The sequence below is a fragment of the Scomber japonicus genome, chromosome 10 (genome assembly GCF_027409825.1).
Source record: "Scomber japonicus isolate fScoJap1 chromosome 10, fScoJap1.pri, whole genome shotgun sequence".
NCBI lineage: Eukaryota > Metazoa > Chordata > Actinopteri > Scombriformes > Scombridae > Scomber > Scomber japonicus.
In genome coordinates this window covers 31,423,446-31,442,908 of record NC_070587.1, presented here as the reverse complement: position 1 = coordinate 31,442,908, position 19,463 = coordinate 31,423,446, and the positions used below count along the sequence as shown (strand labels likewise).

Genomic DNA, 19,463 nt, shown 5'->3' with positions numbered 1-19,463 from the left:
GAGTAGGCAGTAATTTGACAGTATCTCTTTTGGCATTATTATATACAATATGTGAAGCATCACTCATAGTGAATAACACATAATTAGTGTCAACAGAGCCTTTTAGCTAGTTTTGCCTCTTGTTTTGGTTTTAGATATTTGTATGGTTTGGTGTCACTACTCAAAAGACTCTGATAAACCCACAGTACACTTCAGACAGAAAAGACAGGAGCACACTGATTGATATGCAGCCTTTAATAATGCAAGCAGATTAATGTTTCAACATTACTGACAGAATCAAAGAAGGACAAAGGCATAAGGCAAACACACATATGTAGTCAACGTATGATAGATGCACATTTGTTATCGGGTTGAAGGTTGAACATGAATTCAAACATATTGAATAATAGATGAAAAGGTGGGAATTGCCAGAGCCAATGTCCAGGTGCCAAACTTAAAGATTAAAAACAGAAAAACAAGAATTATGTTAAATCAAGAACAAAAGATACGTTTTGTAGATGACATTACATCATGTATGTGAGGAAGTATGACAAATTCAGCTCTTCATCCAGCATCTAGTAGCAGTAGAACAAATATTTTCACAGGAGTCATGGACACCAAACTAGAGCTAAACAGATATTTAATAATGGATTCACATCCATCCTGCAGGCGGATACATGACTCCAAATGAATGCTAATGTTGTTTTTTGTTGACAGGATGTGTAAATGGGAAACGTTTTGCTAACATATTAGCCATAACACATTTATTTGACTAGATGATGATGTCAGGATTGTGTTTTTCAGCATTTTTTTATTTTTGGGGAATTATTCTGCCCCCTAGTGATCAAACATTTATTAATGCAGCTTTACTGTCATATAACTATAATATGTTGTCTCTAATGATGTCAATGTCATGAAACTTAAGATATGATTTCTACCATCAATCTATAAAAGAGCATCAGCTAAATACCGGCTATGTAAATTGCCATTGTTGTGCATTTTGAACCTCGTCAGATCTAGTCCAATACAGAGCCATACACCTCCACCTCACACAGAGTCAGATACTCATTTCTTCCAGGAATGACTATGTTAACATAGCGACCGTCCATCCCGTTACACTGGAACGTTTGGGTAACACTTGCAGGGATGCGTGTGATCACAGCACACCTAGGAGAAAAATAAAGAGACTGTTAACTTATTGAATGATCAGTTCAATACATGGATACTATTTTTTGGTTTTAAAGGTAAATATAAATATAAAATAAGCTAACAAACCTAAAACAAATGTCCATTAATGAAAATTACTGCTAACAAATGTAACAATCAATATCCATTAATGATAAACATTAGTCATTGTATTATTTCAATGAATGGACTGTAAACTACCGGGGATTGTTGTTTCCATTGTTTGAAAGTGAATCTCCGATGCGGATCTCAGCTCCATTGAGTCGATATTCATAACTATCTCTGTTGGTTATCTTAACAGAAAACACTTTGTGCGTTTTGCCCAGGTCCAGTCGCCACCAGGGACTAAAGTTGAGTTTTGTGTGACTGCAGGAGGCCTGTCCTGTGTTGCTCGCACGATTCCCATCTATAGCATTATATGCATGGGAATCATATGAATACACAGATGACTGCGTGGCTTTTCCTTGGTGTGCCAGGTTCTCTCCTGTGTAAAAGGACACATTTGCAAACATGAGCACTGATACCTAATTTTCATATCTGCAGAACAAAGTGGCTTCAATTTGTGGATGTCTTAAAAGTCACAATTTTGTGCAAATGTATTGAATAATAATGAGAAAAATAAACTGCAACATAAAATCTGGCACATTTTGTACTGGCAACTACTGGTGCATCCGTCAAGTTTCAGCAACATGCACCTGCATAATTATACATAAACTCTCCATATCTCACTGCAGTTTTCAACTATAATACTTCAATACTGGAAAGGAAAACAAAAATGTGCCAGATTTTATGTTGAATGAATTCAGTGTTTATTTTTTTCATTATTATTCATCACATTTGCAAAATTTGGATAAATAGTTTCTTCATATAATTCATCATATCATATAATTTAAAAAACGTTTCATTCACTATGGTCCCATTTACACATTATGTGTTTAAAATGTGTTCTGAATCTGAATACATTTTCTGAATAATGACATTCAATTCATGGGTTTTATCATTTACTAGAGGTGGTCCTGGCTAGTTTTGCGCCCTGGGCGGACCGACCATCTAACATGCGTTTTCCTTTTCCAGATATATCTGGCATTTTTAAAGGTCACCTAGCTCTTCCTGACAGCTAAAGCAAGCTCTGTAAAGGCTGTCTGCCAGCTCCACCTAGAAAATAAAGAGCTGATCTCTAGACAGGAACAGCTGATAAAACAATAACACATTTTAACAACAGGTGTAAATGAAAAAACTGATTGATGTTATTATCCAGATCCTGAACACATTTTAATACCAGGTGTAAATGGAGTCTCAGTTCAAATAGATACCAGACTGCTAAGCATAGATGTATTTGCAGCAGGAAGTGAATGAGGTGCCAACATCACATAGTAAATCAAATTGGTGTGGCTTCATTCTCACCAGTTGGAGCACGATACCCGTAGACTTCCACTTCACAGAGTGTGAGGTACCTTCCTGGACCAGGTACAACCACAGTCACATAACGTCCCTCCACATGTTTTGAAACAGTTACCGTGTAAGATCTACCTGCTGGGATACTGGGAATTACAGCAACCCTAAAAAAGAGAGAGAGAGAGGAAACGGTGCATGAATGCTTTTCATATCTGAAGTACTTTAAACATTATTTTATGTATTTTTAAAAAACTCAGCCTTTCAATTACTAAAATAAGATTATAGTGGCCATTTGTCCAAAAAAAACTAATTTAACTTTAAATCAAAAGGCCACTGATGCACCATGGTGATGTGGTTTAATGCAGGCAAAAGAAGATGAATGTCCATTCCAACCTTGTCTTTTGTTTGGATTTATTGTAACAAAATAAAACAAACAAAAGAACAAAGAACAACCATGGCTGCTGCTGTCTCTCTTGCACTGGTAAAAAACCATAGGCTCACCCAGTTGCATGCTGGTCCTCAATGTGTCTACCTCCTCAAATAACCTACTCCTCAAAAGTCCCAGAGTTTAAGCAATTACCAGAAATAAACTACAAAAACAACTACACAAATCTAAACAAGCTAAACAAATAACTAATAAACTAAAATATTATCAAAAATCAAATCTAAATAAAGCAAGCACTTAAGTTAATCAAACAAACTAAGTTACTCATAATTAGAGAAATAAATGTATAACTAAAGCTAAACTTAACAAAGCAAACAAATAGCTCCAACAAAGATTGTTAATCTTTTTAGTTACAAATTAAAGTTATAGTTCATCTGTCTTAATATTTCTGCTGCCTGCATTAATGAGCAATATGTTGTCCAGCTAAACAACAAACAGCTTATTATAGAAAAGGCTTTCACAGGTACGGTAGAAGATTTATTAGTCTGACTGATTTTTACATTTGGTTTAACCTCACACACAGACAATATATATGGATGTGTCCATTACACTGTCTGTCACAGGAAATGAATGGACACACATGAATCAAAGAGAACCACTAATTCTCCACAGTCATGGTATAAATTTAAGGTTGTCAGGCTTGTGACTGTACTTAGGTTGAGGGTTTAACTAGAGTAATAGCAAAGTTAAGATTATTGAACAGATCTAACTGTTCAATATTCTGACTACAGATGCTTCCATACACTGAATGATATTACCAAGCAATCATAATTGAGTCATGCTCTAATGCTGAGCAGAGTTGATTCTGACTTTATATCAAGATGTCAAGAGGAAATGATCTAAGTGACTTTTAAAGAATGGTGTTTGTAGTGGTACAGATGGCAGAAGCTTCAGTCACAAAGACTGCTCAACTGTCTGATTAATTGGTAATATTGAAGCTGACAGCACGTGGTGTGTCAACGCCATATTTGTTTGTTTTTTCTCTTTAATTTGTCCCCTGTCTGTACATTGATGTCTCAAAATGTTTGATTATATCCATTGGATGTTTTTAGAGTGAACCAATTTAAATAACATTAAGTTAATAAGAGTTACTATATCAAAGTTAACTGCGATGAATAACTCAGGCCACACACACACACACATGTGTATATATATGAAAATATACATATGTATAGAGAGAGAGAGTAGACGGCCAACATCAGTATTTGGGTAGTTAACAATGTACTGAATAATCAGGCAGAAATCCTGAAATAATAACTAGCTCTGCTGACGCGAATTTACTTCTTTTCATTTCAAAACAGTGTTTTAGTGAGGCTATTATTTCAGGGGTTAAAGTATAACTACATTAGATTTATAGTTATGTATGGGAGGTATACATTTCTAGAGTGAATCAATATAAATAACATAAGTTAACAAAAGTTACTAGCTCAAAGTTAATAGAGATAAAAAAAAACTCAGGACCCTATCTACATATATTCAGGGTAGAAGGGCTACATCAGTATCTGGATGGTTTACAATGTCTGCTGAATGATTTTCAGTCAGAAGTCCTGTATTTAATGAGTAATTAGTGTTCGCTTACACTTGGTTTGCAGCGCCATTGTCTTGTAAAGAGTTTCCGATATGAATCTCTGCCCCATTGATCCTTTCTGGACAGCAGTCTCCTCTGTTGGTGATGACGACGGAAGTGACCACGTAGGACTCCAGCAGGTCCACCCTCCACCAGGGGTTGGTCTGTGTAACAGTGTGGCTGCATGAACCAGCTCTGTAAGAAGATTCACGGTTTCCATCAATGGCGTTGTAAGCAGCCCCAAAAGCACGTCCAGGATCTCCCTCGTAGCGGTGTGACTGAGTTGCTTTTCCATGCAAGGCCACATTTTCTGTGAAAGTAACACACATTTTCACATTTTCAAAGTTTAATAATAATTATCACTGTACGGGAATTTATATCACTCGTGGTCTGCATTAGTTTGATCTCAATGCTTAGTTTTCAGTCATGTTGGCAGCATTGCCATAGGGACAGTTGAGATCATTACAACAAAAAATAAGGTCCTGCAGACAGTGGTGACACACTGTGAACACAACAATGACTTATCTTCATCTTGAAGTTGATGTGGAGAACTTGTAAGCAAACAGTGACTTTTTTCCACATCCAGCAGTTACAGATCAACATTATCAATCAGTTGGAGTCTTGTTTCTCCTATAAGGCTAATATTCACTCTTTTTGATCTGTTATATCCGGCTCTGTAGCTGCCACTATGTTAACCTGCTAGTCTCTAACTCTGTCTGTTTGCAGTTTGGTGCTGAACAGGTAGTGTGCAGAGGATTTGCACCACCATGCTGAGAGTAAACACAAACAGAAGAGTTACAGCTGGATGGATGAACAATGAGCTGAAATTTGATCTCCAGCTCTGTTAAACTGAGTGAAGCAACAGAGTCACAACAACATGTCACATTGTTAGAAATATTGATTACTGTAGCATTAAGATTAAATAAATGTATCACCCAGTAAGTTTCCTAACCGTTACTTTCTGTAGCATATACATTAATTTAGTAAAAAAGTTGTTTTAAAAAAAGTTTTTAAAAAATGTTACAGAAAAACGTTTTGTAGACAACTCTGCAGACGTATGAGGTCATATCTTCTGTAAATTAGCCATTTAAGATGTAGACCAGATTTAAAGCTTTAGATCAGATCATAGAGCACAGTGTTATTAACAAACTTTGGAATCAAATGGACGTAACATATTTAAGTCACATTAATCTTTAATATCACTCCATCACCGTTGTATTACTTACACAACTATTTATCCATTCAGGGATTTTATTTTAATACACTTTTTTTTCAATTATACATAATGTTTTATAACACAGATATCACAGACAGAGGCAAATTATACTTACGATACGTGTACACCGAGCATGTCCCCGCGAAGAGCAGCAACAGCAGAACTGAGCCGTGATACATTGTTCTGGTTGAGAGCAATTAAAGAAACTAGCATTGTTATCATTATCAATGTACAGAATTTATACCTGGTCAACAATTTAATGCTTTGTTCCAGACGTTGCAAATACAAGATACATAAAAAATAAAATTACATTTCTGAAACAAATCACTGATGGTTATTAAGTAATTATATCTAGCTGACAATTTGCATGAAAATGAAATTTTGTATTTGAGAGCATGGCTATTCAGCTACAACCACATACCTTGACATGCAAACTAAACTCAGACGAAGATGAAGAGCTGCTTCTTGTGCTGTACTGATGAATATAATTTGATGTTGAGCACAAAGCGGTATTTATGTGAAAGTCTTATCAGGGCATGTGCTGTTTACTGATGATGTACAACAGTCTGATATTATGATAAGACTAATATCAGCAGGGATGGGCAACTGTAGATGGTGTCGTAAAATAGAAGTTGACAGCTGTATGTCCATTGATTATGTTTGATGTTTTGTGTCAATATTGAATATGAAATACTGCATCAAATTTTACAGTTACTAGGAATCTGTTGTACTGCGCTCATAAAAACATACAGCCATAAAAACAGGGCACAGGACAACATATAACACAATATAGCAGCTCATGGAGACATTTTTAGGTGTATGAAACATAGTAATGCTTAGCCAAAGCCTGTGACCCATGTAGACTGCAAACAGTTGGATAAGCATGAGACAGGTAGGTGAGTAGGTGGGTGAGGGAGTGAGGTGACTGTGAAAGGTGTGAACGGAGAGTTTCATGAAAATTCAGAGGCCTGGAGAGTGTGTGAGAGTGGCTGAAGGCAGGGATAAAGGCAGGATGGGAAAAAGGTACTGAGGCAGCAGTTGTGACATCAGCAGTCTATGGAGAGGTTTCCTTAACCTAATTAGATATTTGGGTCCAATTAAGAGGATCAGATCACCTTTTGCTCTATGCTGACTGGATCTTGAATTGTCCTTGGGCAAGATACTAAAACCCCAAATTGTTAAGAGTATGAATATGTGATTGAATGAATAGATCCTGCTGATGAGCAGGGTGGCATTTTGCATGGCAGCACATGACATCAGTGTATGAATATGTGTGAATCAGTGAATGTGGTTTGTAGTGTTGGTGGGGGTGGGATTCAATAAGTTTTGACTTCTTCCCACTCCCTTTCGAATGTGGTTGACAGTGCATTATATTTTCTGTCGGGTGTAGGTTCGCTGTTTTCGGTGAGAACATTGTGCTTTCATTTTTTATGTGCTGTTTTTGTTTTGTTTTTTGTTTTTCTTCTTCTGTCACGCATTCAAAATAAAAAATAATCTAATCTAATCTAGTGTTAAAGTGATTCAACTGGTCAGAAGACTAGAAAGGTGCTATAAAGTATAAGTACAGTCCATTTACCATTCACATCAGTGACACCGGCCTGCCGACCCACACTGATAGTGTTTACAGAACACAGGTGACGGGTCCATATCTAATGCATTCTGGTTGATTTCCCTCTTTATTGCGACAGAGGAATCTACAGACTTTCTCTCAGTTTTATCTTGTCATAGACTCCTAGTTTTGAAAATAATAGCATATTCCTACTAAATATTCAATCAATCAATCAATCAATCTTTATTTGTATAGCGCCAAATCACAACAAAGTTACTTTACACATAGAGCAGGTTCTAAACCGAACTCTTCAGGTTTTAACTTTAAAGAGACCCAACATTCCCACATGAGCAACAGTGGCGAGAAAAAGCTCCCTTTTAACAGGAAGAAACCTCAGGCAGAACCAGACTTAGAAGTGGGCAGACATCTGCCTCGACCGGTTGGGGTTGAGAGGAGAGAAAGGAAGGATAGAGGAGAGAAGCACAATGAAAATCAACAATGGAGCTAGAAGGACCGGAATCTGTCATCCGGACATCTACAGGCCCAGATTACCTGTGAGATGAGAAAGCACAGACAACTCCGGGGAAGAAGTTTAGGTTATTGAATGCATTAATAGAACATGAATTTTAATGGATATAGATGGATGGATAGAGAGAGAGAGAGAGAGAGAGGGAGGAGGAGAGAGGAGCCCAGTGCATCATGGGGGTCCCCCGGCAATCTAAGCCTATGGCAGCATAAGTTAAGAGCTCAAAGAGCCCTAACTATAAGCTTTATCAAAAAGGAAAGTTTTAAGCCTACTCTTAAATGTAGGGAGGGTGTCTGCCCCCCGGACCAAATCTGGAAGATAGTTCCACAGAAGAGGAGCCTGATAGCTGAAGGCTCTACCTCCTGTTCTACTTTTAGAGATACTAGGAACCACAAGTAGACCTGCATGCTGGGAGCGCAGTCTTCTAGTAGGTACATAAGGTACTATCAGCTCTTTAAGATATGATGGAGCCTGACCATTAAGAGCTTTGAAGGTGAGGAGGAGGATTTTGAATTCTATTCTGAATTTTACGGGAAGCCAAGATGGGAGTAATATGATCTCTCTTTCTAGTTTTTGTCAGAACATGAGCAGCTGCATTCTGGACCAGCTGGAGAGTCTTTAGAGACTTGTTAGGACAGCCTGATAATAATGAATTACAGTAGTCAAGCCTAGAAGTAACAAATGCATGGACTAGTTTTTCAGCATCATTTTGAGACAGGATATGTCTAATTTTTGCAATATTACGCAGATGAAAGAAGGCAGCCCTTGAGATTTGTTTAATGTGGGAATTAAAGGACAGATCCTGATCAAATATAACTCCTAGGTTCCTTACAGTGGTGCTGGAGGCCACAGTAATGCCATCCAGAGTAGTTATGTCATTTGATAGTGAATTTCTAAGGTGTTTAGGGCCAAGCACAATAACTTCAGTTTTTTCTGAGTTTAATAACAGGAAGTTGCAGGTCATCCAGGCCTTTTTGTCCTTAATGCATGTTTGTAGTTTAGATAATTGGTTAGTTTCATTTGGCTTTATTGATAGGTATAATTGAGTATCATCTGCATAACAATGAAAATTTATTGCGTGATTCCGGACAATGTTTCCTAAAGGAAGCATATACTGTATAAGGAGAATAGTATTGGTCCAAGTACTGAACCCTGAGGAACACTGTGTCTCACTTTTGTTTGCATGGATGATTTATCATGAACATTTACAAACTGAAATCTATCAGATAAATATGATTTAAACCATTTTAAGGCTGTTTCTTTAATGCCAATTAAATGTTCAAGTCTCTGTAACAGGATTTGATGATCAATAGTGTCAAAGGCAGCACTAAGAGCTAACAGAACGAGGACACAGAGAAGTCCATTGTCTGATGAGGTTAAAAGGTCAATTGTAACTTTTACTAGTGCCGTCTCTGTGCTATGATGAGCTCTGAATCCAGACTGAAAATCCTCAAATATTGTAAGTTACCTGGTTTTATTAATGACCATTACAGCACTAATATTCTTCTTGAAGTACTCCTCATTAGACATCTTGCCCTTACATCTTAATCTGTCCTGTATGCTGTTTTTCTTTTTTTAATATTGTAATACTGCACCTGAATTCCCCTTGTTCATAAATGTGATATGTTTATGTCTTACCTTGCCATACAGGATCCAGGATCAGGTTTACTGGTTGAATGCCAAGACACACAGCAACATTGACAATCTGGCAGAGGACAATAATAAAAGGACAGGTATGTGTACACAATGGAGTTATCAGGAAAATGAAAGGCATATGTGCTGGCAGGTGACCATCAGGTGATGACTGTTACAAGTTACTGGAGAGTTCACTGGGAAAGATGGGAAGGTCTGGAGGTAATGAATGACAAGGAATGAGAAAGAAATACAATATTAATTATTGTATATTATATTTATTTTATATTACATTGATTACAACACTTGCACATAAAAAAATGCTAAACTGGCTTCCTTACAGCCACTTTTAATTTTAAATAAATCTAGGCTATAAATAAAAATGAACGAATATTTGTATGTGAGTTTTAATTGCATGTCGAATTATGAATATATGTTGAGATTATCTTGCATTGTCTACAGCTGACCTGAGAGGTGTAAGTGTTTGGGAAGGCAACTGAATAGCAGTCACCTGGTCATGGCTGCAGGGAATCAGTCTGTCAGTGACAGACGGGCTGAGGCTGTGGTTCAATGCCAATTTTGACTTCATTTTGTTTTTATATCTTTTGAATTTAATATGAATTATGGAACATCTGTTGTCTCCGTCCGTCTTCTTGCTGCTTATCCGGGGTCGGGTCACGGGGGCAGCCCACTTCGTCCAGCTCTTCCCGGGGGATCCCGAGTGTAGCTGCAACGGGGCCCAGACGTCAGAGTCCCATGAAGGAAGAAAAAAAAAGCAGCTGTCCAGCAGCTGTATTGTTTTTGGGAATGAAATAGCTCGGGGCGGGTCAGTAAGGTAGGCTAACACTGAGTGGCTGGTATGGGAGGCGGAAATGATAATTTGTCCAATCAACTTGATAGCTGTCAGTCATGATAACTCACGATGACATGACGTAGTAGTTGTTTCCATGGTTATTTCTCCTTTCAGCAAGAAAAAAAAAGCAAGTGGATGAAAGTTGACTAGAAAAGGTAGTATCATGTTTAGCAAGCCCAAACAAAAATGCAGCGCGCAAAAGAGGAAGGAAAGAAAGAAGCAGGATGAGGATAAAGCTAAAATGACCAAATTAGACACGTTTATTACTCAAACCCAGGCTGAAGCTAGCATGATGCCGGTGTTACAAATCAACTGGTTTTCACGTTAACTGGTTACCTTTGTTTGTAAACGTTGGGCCTCTGTCACTGCCACTGCAGATGTTAATCACGGAGAGAAAACATAGCTGACCTCGCGAATGCCTGAATGTACTTCCATATATATCTGATGATCTCTCACTCCACCTGGTTAATCCAAGCATGATGCTTCATGTTCTGAAGTACAATTGTGGGATCCGAAATACTGGTCACCATATTCTGTATTCATTTCCAAATAAAATTAAATAAATAGAAAGTCACCCGGCACGGGATTTGATACCGAGTGTGTCACCAACTGCAAAACACTACAGCGTAGTGTTTAACCATCATGCCACGCAACTACACACCAAGCAGCTGTCACAAGGTGATATAACAACTATTAAAGTAAAAACGACGTGTGCACAGCAACGATTTTCAAAACACCATGGCCAAATTAACTTGTGACCACTGTTATTGCAATGACAGCCACCTTACAGGTCCAGCTTGTTGCACCTCTGAAAAACATTTCACGATGATCAAGGATCACGTCTGGTGAAGGTGGTCGGGGAAAAATATGCATTTGATGTTTTAGACACGTTTACGTCCGTCACTGCGTGTATTGTAAAAGTTGGAGCAACAGTGTGTAAAATAAAACAATTTGAAGTCGAGCGGATATCAATCAATAAATCAATCAACATTTATTTGTGTAGCGCCAAATCACAACAAAGTCATCTCAACAAACCTTTGTTGTCGTGGCAACCCTTCCGTCCTTCCTTCCTTCCTCCCTTCTTTCTTTCTTCCCTCCCTCCTTCTCTCTTTCTCTTCTCCTCCTACCTTCCTCCCTTCCTTCTTTCCTTCCTTCCTTTTTCCTTTCTCCCACCGTCCCTCCTTTCTTCTTTCCTCCTTCCCTCCTACCTTCCTTCCTCCCTTCTTTCCTTTCCTTCCTTCCTTCCTTCTTTCTGTCCTCCCCCCTACCTTCCTCCCTTCCTTCTTTCCCCTTCCCTTCCTTCCTTCCTTCCTTCCTTCTTTCCTCCCTCCCTCCTCCCTCCTCCCTTCTTTCCTTTCCTCCCTCCCTCCCTCTTCCTTCCTTCCTGCTCCCCCTTTCCCTCCTCCTCCTCCTCGTCCTCTTCAACCCCCCCCCCCCCCCAAGGAATGAATTGCAAAGCTATGTGTATTTTGAATATTTGAATAAACCAAGTAGTTTTGTTGTTTAAACCGAAACGAAATTGGCTAGAAACTGAAAATGACAACAATACTAATAATAATAATGATAGTAATAATCATGAAGGAAGTCAAAGTGTAAAAGTCAACAGTTTTCATGACATCATATTTATTTCTATACTCAATATTTGATGAAAAAAGTCAAAAGTCTGACATGAGCTTAACTGATACTGTGACACCATTTAAGCCCACGTCATGATTTATTTACAACCTCATATTTATCATTGTTTTGTGGTTACACCATTTGACTTTTTCAGGAGCATTCAGTCTTACTTTTGGTAAAAAAATGACCTTGAAGTTACACATCTATTAGTTTTCTACCATGTGACCCTGCGTGGCTCCGTAGCAGCTGATCACAAACTATTCTATAAAACTTTAGTTGTGGAGGAGGTTTTGAACTGTTGAACTGTAATCGGACTCTTTGGACTCTTTGGTTTAAATCTAGAAGGTTTATGTATCATCTCCAGACGCACAAAAACACCCTTTGTTGTCAAAAGCTTTTTTGCCCGTCATTCCTGGTTGCCTTGGTAACGTGGCGAATTTCGATGTCTCGCCATGAAATTTCGAACCCTCATAACTTTTCCAAATTTCAGATGCTTGTTCAGTGTCCTGGTCTGAACACATGTACAATCTCATATTTAGTGACAGTCTTAGCCCCACCTACTGGCAACAGGAAGTCACTTGCTTCATTCTTTCAATAATTATTCCCGTCATCTTTAGTATTTACATCTGAAATTAACTCAGCTGAGACATAACACCAGTTATCAGAATCTTTTTTATGACTTATTCCTGTTGGGTGTGGCTGTGCGGACAATTTCGATGCTTCCTTATAGTCCTTATAACTCCTACAGACATTGTCCCATCTACACCAAATTCATCATGCATGTAGAGGGTCCCGCCCTGAACACAGCTATGCATCAATACTGTGTCAAATACACAGCGCCACCTACTGGACACAGGAAGTCAGCCTCATATGACAAACATTATCCGATTTATATGAAATTTACAGGATGTGTTCTCCACATCATACACTGCAACATGACTTATGATTAGTGGCTGTGTGTGTTACTTTGTGGATGTTTTCTAGCTCCACATAGTGAACACAGGAAGTGATATTTCACCACTTTAAGCCACGTCAAATAAAAGCCTGCGTATGGAGACTTCTACGTGCGTGCCCTCTGACTGAGCCGCAGCCCGACATGCTGGGGGGCGAGGGCTCGTTCATCGCTGCTTGCACATTTAATTTTATTTGAACTCTCCTTTATTGGTCAGAGAAAAACATCAACAACATCACAGATTAAAGTTTTGTCTCTTAAATATAACGATATATACATACTGTCACTGGAAGCACACACAGACCATAGAGCATATTAAACACAGGTATAATAAATATAATAAAAAAAATGAATAAAATGTAATTGTACAGTATTTTAAATGTGTGGTTCCCTGGTGATTAACAGAGAATGATGTAAATATAACTGTTTCCAAAGGTGGTGGTATCATTTCAGCTCCTTCTCACACATCCAGCCGTGTTCTTCTCGACAGGAAGCGGGGACCAAGTGCAGTGTTGGGTGTTGATCAGCGTAGGCACAGTTCAAACTCTCATGACTTGGCTCCAGCCAGTTATTGGTACTACAAAACAAAACAACACGAAACTTTTTGTTACATCAAACTGAACAATGTTGACATTATTTATCCATATATCCATAATTATGGACCAATCAGAGGCAGATCTAAGAGTTGACAAGATCCAGGGCCTTTTTTTGTTTTTTTTGTTTGTTTGTTTTATTTGGATGGTTCACTTGTGTATAATTAAATTTTACTGCATTGAATGACTACTGCAAACATTAGTAGTAGTAGTCGTCATAGCGATTCGTCTGTCATTCCTTTCTTCCATCTTTCCTTCCCTCTGTCCTTCCTGTCCTCTTTTCCTGCCTTCCCTCTGTCCTTCCTGTCCTCTTTTCCTTCCTTCCATTCGTCAGTCATTCATTCCTACCATCTTTCATCCCTCCCTTTCTTCCATCTTTCCTTCCCTTTCTTCCATCTTTCCTTCCTTCCTTCCCTCTGTCCTTCCTGTCCTCTTTTCCTTCCTTCCTTCCTTCTTGTCTTATTTTCCTTTCTTCTGTCTTTACTTCTTACTATGTCACTCTCAATTCTTCTGACCAATCAGTGGCCGGCAGTCTGATTTCGTCACATTTAGTATCGGCTCTGCTCGCTTGGAACCTTGGCAGAGCAGATACTAAAAAAGAACCAGGTACCAGGTACTATCCCTAGTGGAAACGCAAGAGAAACAGAGTCGAGCCGAGTGCTGGAACTGTACAGTGGAAGAATGCCATAATAGTGTACACTTTGGTAATAATTCGAAAAGCCTTACCGATAGGTCCATCGGCGTCCATCCACCCAAGTCCACATCGTGAAAGAACCGTTTTGTTCACGGTTCAACCCGATCCACATCGTAGGATCAAACCTGTCAAGAAAATCCTGTTGGGAGGGATTTGAGGCTTAGATTTGGAGTGGATGATGAAACTATCTAAGTTCAGTTCATTACATGTGGTGAAATTATGACATCAGCATACAGAAACAACCTGCTTGAATGGCTGTAGGAAAAATAACAACAATGCATAAATACCATTTCATCTGCATCATCTAAAATGACCAAGTGAGAGCTCTTTTCCACACAGTCATTGTGGGCATTTTCCCAGTCCTTTCGCTCATCGTTTAATTGGTAACAGCTCTGTTTGTATTTCAACCAGCCAACAGGACAGCCTTGGAAGTCTTGTACTGCTGAGGACAGGACGATTCAAAAATGGGGAGAACGTAAACACACAGAGACAGGAAAGAGGAGACATGAGAAGAAAGGGTTAGGGTAGAATTCGATGAAGAAAAAGGCCAAAAAAAAACCCCCAAAAAGCTCACTTACCACTGCCAGCAAGAACGCTCTTTATCTGCTCATTTTCACTTTGAAGTTTTGTTATCTCATCTTCTAGTTGCTCAAGCATTTTGTCCTTCTGTTGAAGCAGCTCAATGAAGTTTTCAGGGGACATAAGAGTGCCATTGGTCGAGTTGATGTTGTCTAAGTCTAACTGGTTACAAACCCCAGCTAGAAAAGAAAAAGAACGATAATACAGATTGTTCCTCTTTGTGGATCACAGCTTAATCTTAGAGACTGTTTTGACAGAGTAAGAGGAGAAAAACAAAAGGCTTTCATAACATTTCCAAGGTGCTGTTGCCGCAGTTTGATACATTTTCACCATCAGCTTTCACAAAACTTCCTTGGAAGACCGCAGAAATGTTTCTCAATCAAAAAGTGCATTTAGGAGTGTGTATCAGATAGGGTTTCATTAGCTGTGCAGGTGGTTTGGTTTATGAAATCTGCGTCTTTACTCAACATTTCTCTTGCTGCATGATGTGTACTCACTTCCTTGGAGATGAAGAACAACATTGAGAGTGAACTGTATGATGCACAGCAGGCCGAAGCTGATTCCAATCACCATATACATTTTTATCCCTATATAGAAGATACAAACACACACACAAATGGTAAATGGACTGCACTTTTAAGTTAAGTTACTTTATTGATCTCCACCAGGGAGAAAGCATGTAGTGATCTGTAATTTTTATCATAGGTACACTTCAACTGTGAGAGGAATGGGAGAAGGTCATGTGGTCTGATGAGACAAAAATAGAGCTTTTTGGTCTAAACTCCACTCGCTGTGTTTGGAGGAAGAAGAAGGAGGAGTACAACCCCAAGAACACCATCCCAACCATGAAGGATGGAGGTGGAAACATCATTCTTTGGTGATGCTTTTCTACAAAGGGGACAGGACGACTGCACCGTATTGAGGGGAGGATGGATGGGGTCATGTATCGTGAGATCTTGGCCAACAACCTCCTTCTCTCAGTAAGAGCATTGAAGATGGGTCGTGGCTGGGTCTTCCAGCATGACAACGACCCAAAACACACAGCCAGGGCAACTAAGGAGTGGCTCCGTAAGAAGCATCTCAAGGTCCTGGAGTGGCCTAGCCAGTCTCCAGACCTGAACCCAATAGAAAATCTTTGGAGGGAGCTGAAAGTCCGTATTGCCCAGCGACAGCCCCGAATCCTGAAGGATCTGGAGAGGATCTATATGGAGGAGTGGCCAAAATCCCTGCTGCAGTGTGTGCAAACCTGGTCAAGAACTACAGGAAACATCTGTCATGCAATAAAATGCAAATTAATTACTTAAAAATCATACAATGTGATTTTCTGGATTTTTGTTTTAGATTCCGTCACTCACAGTTGAAAAGTACCTTTGATAAAAATTACAGACTTCTACATGCGTTGTAAGTGGGAAAACCTGCAAAATCAGCAGCGTATCAAATACTTGTTCCCCCCTCTGTATACTGCCATATTATACATCCATACCACCTCCAACCCTCCATCATAGCATTCACATAAGCATTCACATCATATCACATCACCTCACCTCACCACATCACCATGTCAACTTACCAAAACATTCATTCTTCTCTTTTTGACCACTGAAAGCACTCTTACACTCCATGTCACATACTTACACTTCATCAGATGGAGACAATGGGTCTGTTAGAAACCGCATACTACTACTACTCGTACTAACTCTGACGTCATTTGAAGTATGTAGTGTGTTTCAACTGCATAGTATGTGATTTAGAGTATGTGAGAAGTTCCTGGATGGTTTACTAGATTCTCCAGAAATGCAGAGTATGCATCAAGAGCTGACTACTCACACTCAAATTACCCAAGTTGCAACGCAACTTCTGAAAAAAACCCAAAATACAAACGTCACAGATAGCTACAGCAAGGGTATGTTCGCTTCCTTTCAAAATAAAAGCACCAATTCTATCGTTATGGTTTTCTTAATAATAAAAAGCAACAGATGTTTTATTTTGTGAAAATGACAGGAAGTGCGTTACTCGCTACGGCTAACTCCGAATTTGCAGGAACAAAACAGGTGTTATTTGGATAAATTATCGTCACATTGTGGATCTAAAGGGCTACTTTCTCGCCCAAAAAGGTTAGAAATGTGGATAAAGTGGTATATTTACAGAGTTAGAGCTAAAATGAAATCAGCTTCAGCCTGATGATTTCAGCTCAGGTAGGAACCAAATGCATTGTGGGTTATCGTGTAGTTTACTACAGTGTAAACGGTCTGCTTACTATCTGGTCGTTTAGTGTGTAGTATAGAAGTATGTAGTATGTAGTATAGAAGTATGTAGTATGTAGTATGTGGTTTCAAACACAGCCTAACATTCAAGTATTTTGTCCGAGGACACAAAAGCTTGAAGAAGCTGTAAATCAAAAACAGCCGATCTTTCAATTCTTGGTCGAGCCGCTCTTCCTCCCGAGCCACCGCTTCCTTCACACAACCACCACAATCATTTCATTTTCTGCTATGACTCAAGCCATGCCAATAGAGAAGCTGTCTACCACCCAAAAAGTGTGGCAACATTGAATACACGATTACATAAAATTACATGTAATGTCAACATTGATTAAACCTGATGTATAAATAAGATACATAAGAGCTTTCCACAATACAAACAAACAAGTGAGTCCAGAAATACAAACATTGCTAAATAGAAACAGCAGACACAGATTGCATGAATCATCATTAAGAGGATCATCGGAAAGAGATTATTCAGTAAAACTAAAAAAGCACTGTATGTAGACATTATAAAAACACTGTGTAATATTGATGTTGTTGCTGTGTGTGAGTAGCAGGACTGTATCAAATATAATATAGTTATTATTATTTGTTTTTAAATTAAGGTAGCGATTAGTTTTTTTTTCTTCTGTGACAAATGTGTTTTGGAGCAATGATTTGTTTGCCATTTGACAATTACCTGAAGTTATTTATAAGTTGTATTATTATATGTGTCATGTGGGATGGATAATTTTAATATTATGACATGAAAATAAAAATTTATATCATATATACAACCTCTTCATTAGATACACTTGTGTAATCCAATATCAGTCCAATACAACAGCTCTTTGCTAAATTATCCTTTTGTTTGTAGTTTTGCCCCTCATGTATCACCATCACCCACTATGATCTCAATAATAAACATAAAGTAGATTTATCACCTTTTTCACAATGTTAACAAAAACTGAAAATGTATAAACTTCATAAAAGTAGAATTTAAAGCAGATTTGTTGTATTGGATTGAATTAGATTGTACAGATGTTCCTAATAAAGAGGCCAGTGAGTGTATGCCTATATAATATATCACAGGCCACACCAACACATCACATTGAATTTATTTTTACCTGGAAGGGAATTTTCTGTCTTCTCTGTGCTTTGCCTTTCTTCAGTCACTCGTGTGTTGATGTAGTCTGGCATCTCCATCCTCATTTCAGCAGCCATGTTGAACCAACTGTTAGAAATAATTGTGTGTTGTCCTGCAAAATGTACCTACTTATAGTCAGCAGCTGCCTTTCTGGTGTGTGTGTGTGTGTCTAAATGCATCATTCCCCATTTAAGGCAACTGATTTCACAGTTATAGTTGTGTCACCAAACCACGGATGCCCAAATGAAGTAATTTTCTAATGTAATGTGGTAATATGGAAAAAAAACACCAATAGAGTCATGGATGGACTGACACCTTTTCTCCTGAAGTAAACCTTCTCACTAATTGATGTGATAAATATGGACTGATGAGTCTGATGTCCGATGAGTGTTATTTGATATGATTTTGGTTTCTAGATAGATTGTTAGATATCAAGGTTTCCTGCAGACCTTATTTGGCCAGGCGCCCCGACCTGCCTGAAATCTCGAGCGCCCGGGCAAAAAAAATAAAAATGCAATGCATGCAAGCGACACGGCAGCGCTTTAGAACTAATCTACCAGCACACATAGATAGATTTGTGTTATAATGAATTAATGTTGATTCTCTAGTGCTGCGCTGTTTGCCTGCAGTGCATTCTGCACCACCTCTCTCTCTCTCTCTCTCTCTCTCTTTCACACACACACGCTACCAGTTCTCTGTCAGTCACTCACGTTTTACAGCTCACGTCTCGTCTCACTTCAATACCAGTTAAATTTTCCTCCGCTCGCTTTTATGTCGGTCCGTAATTATTTATAGTTAGTAGAGATTCTGGTAAACTTTATTCGTAATAGAGCCGGTGCTTTTGTTTTGACCAGACAGTGTGACTTGCGTCGCGCCTCTCACTGCCGGTTTTTTTTTTTTTGGTTCGCCAATTCATTCAATTCATTCAAGTGACACACATAAATAAAGACCAATGGGTGCACTGCCTGTCATCTGGACTCCAAGCTCACGTAGCTTCACTTGACAGCTGTCACACCATTATAAAGCTGGATTTTGTCAAGATTTTTTAGTGATTTTAAAACTGCCAAATATCAATAAGCTGAGTCACAGAGGAACACAGTTTAGAATTTGAATGAAGTCTCTAGCAGAAAGTATGCTGAAGCTTTAGAGGCTCAAAGAAATAAGAAGATTTGAAGATTTTGAAGACTGTTCCAATGCATTCTCTATGGGACAAAAAATCAGAAATAGTTGAATATTGCAAAAAGTATGAATAATTGAAAAGAGAAAAGTCATAGCATGCTAGACCAGAAAA

General features: G+C 38.6%; 2 protein-coding genes across 2 annotated transcripts; both read right to left on the bottom strand.

Moving 5' to 3' along the window:
• Positions 1-396: 396 nt before the first annotated feature.
• On the bottom strand, positions 397-5,966 carry LOC128366519 (uncharacterized). The gene is made up of 5 exons (XM_053327254.1): positions 5,903-5,966; positions 4,584-4,881; positions 2,569-2,723; positions 1,366-1,648; positions 397-1,146 (listed from the first exon to the last, which is right to left on the bottom strand). The coding sequence occupies exons 1-5, from the start codon at positions 5,964-5,966 to the stop codon at positions 996-998; spliced, it is 951 nt and encodes a 316-aa protein (XP_053183229.1). The 3' UTR covers positions 397-995.
• Positions 5,967-13,360: 7,394 nt separating this feature from the next.
• Positions 13,361-18,249, bottom strand: LOC128366897 (snaclec A10-like). Its single transcript, XM_053327661.1, has 5 exons — positions 18,153-18,249; positions 14,782-14,961; positions 14,491-14,642; positions 14,236-14,342; positions 13,361-13,493 (listed from the first exon to the last, which is right to left on the bottom strand). Exons 1-5 carry the CDS (start codon positions 18,247-18,249, stop codon positions 13,361-13,363), a joined length of 669 nt encoding a protein of 222 aa, XP_053183636.1.
• Between the last annotated feature and the right edge of the window lie 1,214 nt (positions 18,250-19,463).